We start from the raw sequence: 3,798 nt of genomic DNA, 5'->3' as shown, positions 1-3,798 counted from the left end.
TGAAATCTAGAAGGTCCCTGGGAGTCTAGTCTGTGGTGTGCGTGGTCCAAATGAAATCTAGAAGGTCCAAGCTCAGCGTGTCCTGCCACAGTGCTAGCATGGTGCCCTGTGAGCCCAGGGGTCACTCTCTGTGTTCAGTTTACAGGAGAATGCCATCGGGGACGAAGGCGCCTCTGCAGTCGCCAGCGCACTCAAGGCCAACACGGCCCTCACTGCGCTCTAGTAAGTGCTAACGTGCACAGCAGCCCGGGAGGCCGGCCCCGCACACTACACCTCAGTTTTGCCTTCCAGTCAAGGAAGGTGTGTTTGATTTTCCTAGTGTTAGCAATTGGGACATCGAACATATGGAAAGTAAGAAGTAGGGGCTCGGGGAGTGTTCTCCCTCGAACTCTCCAGGAGGCCAGCTCTCCTTGCTGTATCTGGAGCATCCAGATCTCTGTCCTAGGCTTCAGACAGTGCACGCAGGGGGCGCAGCGTTCCTTGGACAGATCACGGGCCAATAACCTTCAGTGCTGCGTTGCCACTTTCAGCCCTAATTCCAGGGGTGGTGAAAAGGAAGGACAAGTATGCGTGGATGCTGGGCCAGGCAGGGTGCGGGCTGGTGAGGCCTCTCTGCATTGACGCATCTCTTCCTCCAGTCTGCAGGTGGCCTCCATTGGCTCCCGGGGAGCCCAGGCGCTAGGGGACGCCCTGGCTGTGAACAGAACCTTGGAGATTCTCGAGTAAGTATTCCAGTCTCTGGCTATAGTCTCTTGCCCAAAGAAACCAAGCTGTTGATTGGAAATGAAGATATGGAAGGAAAAAAAAAATGTCAATTTACATGGAAACTCACAAATCATTTAAACATCGTCCTTTAGATCAAGCATGCCCCAGCTTCCCCATTCCCACTGCATACCTCTTCCCTGGGAGTCACTACTGTTGGGCCTCCTCTCCTTGAGGACCTGCTCTTCTCAGCCTTGCCTAGGCTGCCCACGTCCCAAGGTCCTGTGTAGGGGTCCCTGGCCACTGACCTCAAACAATGAGAAGATCCAGACTCCTGGGGGAGGGGGTTAAGCTCAGTGGGGCTCTCAGGCATGTCCCAGTCATCCCTGCTCCTGTGGTCCTGGGATGCTGAGGATGTGAGGACTGCTGGATGAAGTGTTCTTTTTTTTTTTTTTTTAAGATTTTATTTATTTATTTGAGAGAGAGAGCACATGGGGGGGGGGGGTCAGAGGGAGAAGCAGACTCCCCGCAGAGCAGGGAGCCCAATGCAGGACTCCATCCCGGGACTCCAGGATCATGACCTGAGCCGAAGGGAGTCGCTTAACCAACTGAGCCACCCAGGCACCCTGAAGTGTTGCCTTTCTTATCTCAGCCCCACTCTCCTTTCTTTGGGATGGAGGAGGGGGAGGGCTCCAACAAACCACCCAGATTTGTCCGATCTCCACTCTGCACCCAGGAGTGAGAAAGAAGCAACCTCACCCCCATGGTTGCTGAGTCCATGCTGCCTCTACCAGGAGCCCATGCTCTCGGAAGAGGTACAGTTTTCACCCCACAGCTGACACTGTGCCTTAGGCTTCATATCTTTCCGGACAGCTTACGAGGAAATGCCATCGGGGTGGCTGGAGCCAAAGCCTTGGCAAATGCTCTGAAGGTGAACTCAAGTCTCCGAAGACTCAAGTGAGTGGCTATAGAGACCTACCTGAGCCCCAGAGCAGCAGACTTCTCTGCTGAAACCTCCCCCATGAGAGGAGATGCTCTTGATTTCCTCGGTAGCTGCTTCCTTCCGAATATAAATAGCTCTGATGGCTAGAGTCCCTCTTGCAGATGGGTTTGTTCATTCTGTCTAGCTTATGCCAGAGCTAAGTCACTTAACATCTGCATTTTCGGTCTTGCCCCTTCCATGGCACTTGGATGGGACCACCCGGCTACTTGTAGACACTGGTCTCAGGGGTAAACACCCCCTTGCTGTGGACAAATCATCCCCAGAAGTGCATATTTCCTCCACGGCCCCCTAGGATAATGCAGTGCTGCTTCCTGGGGCGGGTTCTAACGTACCGAATAGCTCACGGTGGTGTCTCGATCTTTTCTCTGCCTAGTCTTCAAGAGAATTCCTTGGGGATGGATGGGGCAATATTCGTTGCCACTGCATTATCTGGAAACCATGGCCTCCAGCATATCAAGTGAGTGGGGCTCAGCAGCACCTGCCCTTCCCTGCCATTCTTGCTCATCCTTAGAACAACTCCCAGCTTCTCGGAGACAGCTGACTCCTGGGTCTTTCAGCAGCTCTGCAGGGAAACTTGGTATAAGAGGGAGCCATTCTGGGCCTTCTCCATGGGAGGGATCCGGGAAGCATGAAGGTCTTGGCTGGAGCTCTGCATTTCATGCTCTTTACTAAAGAGAACCTGCATGCCTCTAGGCCTTGAGCCCATCTCTCAAGTCCTGTCCTAATCCTTCTCTTGTAGTCTCCAAGGAAATCACATTGGGGAATCTGGTGCCAGGATGATCTCAGACGCTATCAGGACAAATGCTCCTTCGTGCATTGTTGAAATGTGAGCAAAACAAGTTCCTGGTGGACCTGGTGGGAGGACAGGTGGAGCAACAACTGGAAGCTTCTGAACGGAAAGACCATTTTCCAGGGTTCCTTCCTGTGGTCTGGGAATGATGCTGACCCACACAAAAGCTGGTCTCCTAAAAGGAGGCAGGAAAGATGCTGCCAAAGAGGTCAGGAGCACCTCTCCTGGACCCGGGTCAGTCCAGGCAGGGGTGAGATGGATTCTCTGCTACGGCACAGAGAAGGGAAGGTCTTAAAGCTCAGCAGATAAGAAGCCGGTGTGAGCTTATTTATACCCGGAGGTCTTCATGTGCCCCTAATTTTTATTATTATTGCCCTTCTCCACTGGTTAAAATCATCCCCCTCACTCTGAAACGAGCTGCCATCTTCAAGCCTATATAGAGGATCAATTTGGCATTGGTGACAGAAGGGACCTCTCTTTTCTCAAGAAAACTAGAAGGTCTTAGGAGTATGATCCTTAGACACATGGAAAAATTATGAGAATTTTTTGAAGAGAAATGAAGGATTTAATGACAGGATTCTAGAGACAAAGACAAAAAAAGTTGTCCAAGGTTCTTGCCATCTTTTATCCATTACAAAATCTCTCAAAGGCACGGATTATGTCTGGCATATATTATGTGGGGTCTGGCACACTGGTTATCAAGAGCACGTTAAATGTGGATGCCTTAGTAATGTTATTCTACATTGGGCTTCCCAAACCACTGTTATGCCTGCAGCTTCTCCATGAAGGCGAGCAAGCTGAGCCTCCATATGGTACAGGTTCCCTTGGGCGTCTGTCTGTGATGAAGGGAAAAAGATCCTAATGGACACCACAGCTGTCATCCACTAAATAACCAAGGAAAATGCTTATGAAGATTATAATTATCATTTTAAAGTTTGAACAGGAAGCATTTTTGTTCCAAACATGCCTCTAAAAATGAGTGTTCAGGCAAGAATCCTCGATGGATGCTAAAACCATGGATGAAACTCTATCGAGGAAGAAGATAGCCACCCAGTCTCAAAATCTCACCCCACAAGGGATATTTACGAAGGGGAAAAAGGTTATCTTTAAAGATGGACAATTTTGCATATGCTTTCTTAACAAAGTAATTAAACTTAACATCACCAATAATGGGATGGATGGACATAATGCGCCCCTGATGTGATGAACTGAGGACACACCATGTCAAAATACTGATTTGAATCTGATCAAGAAGGAAAAATTGGACAAAATCCAAATTAAGCAGCATTCTGCAATAAAAAAA

At 49.7% G+C, this 3,798-nt stretch overlaps 1 protein-coding gene across 4 annotated transcripts in view; it reads left to right on the top strand.

The window, feature by feature from the left end:
• NLRC3 (NLR family CARD domain containing 3) overlaps positions 1-3,075 on the top strand; it is a 32,558-nt gene extending 29,483 nt beyond the window's left edge. For all 4 annotated transcript variants that reach the window (XM_035022107.1, XM_035022106.1, XM_035022104.1 and 1 more), the window contains 5 exons: positions 139-222; positions 639-722; positions 1,576-1,659; positions 2,079-2,162; positions 2,445-3,075. In XM_035022107.1, coding sequence (XP_034877998.1) covers positions 139-222; positions 639-722; positions 1,576-1,659; positions 2,079-2,162; positions 2,445-2,535 — 427 coding nt within the window. In that variant the 3' untranslated portion in view covers positions 2,536-3,075. The remainder of the gene's footprint in view (positions 1-138; positions 223-638; positions 723-1,575; positions 1,660-2,078; positions 2,163-2,444) is intronic.
• The last annotated feature ends 723 nt before the right edge of the window (positions 3,076-3,798 follow it).

The sequence above is a fragment of the Mirounga leonina genome, unplaced genomic scaffold (assembly GCF_011800145.1).
Source record: "Mirounga leonina isolate KUSES-001 unplaced genomic scaffold, KU_Mleo_1.0 Mir_175, whole genome shotgun sequence".
Lineage (NCBI taxonomy): Eukaryota > Metazoa > Chordata > Mammalia > Carnivora > Phocidae > Mirounga > Mirounga leonina.
Note: the sequence above shows the minus strand (reverse complement) of the source record. Positions and strands in the feature narration are given on the sequence as shown.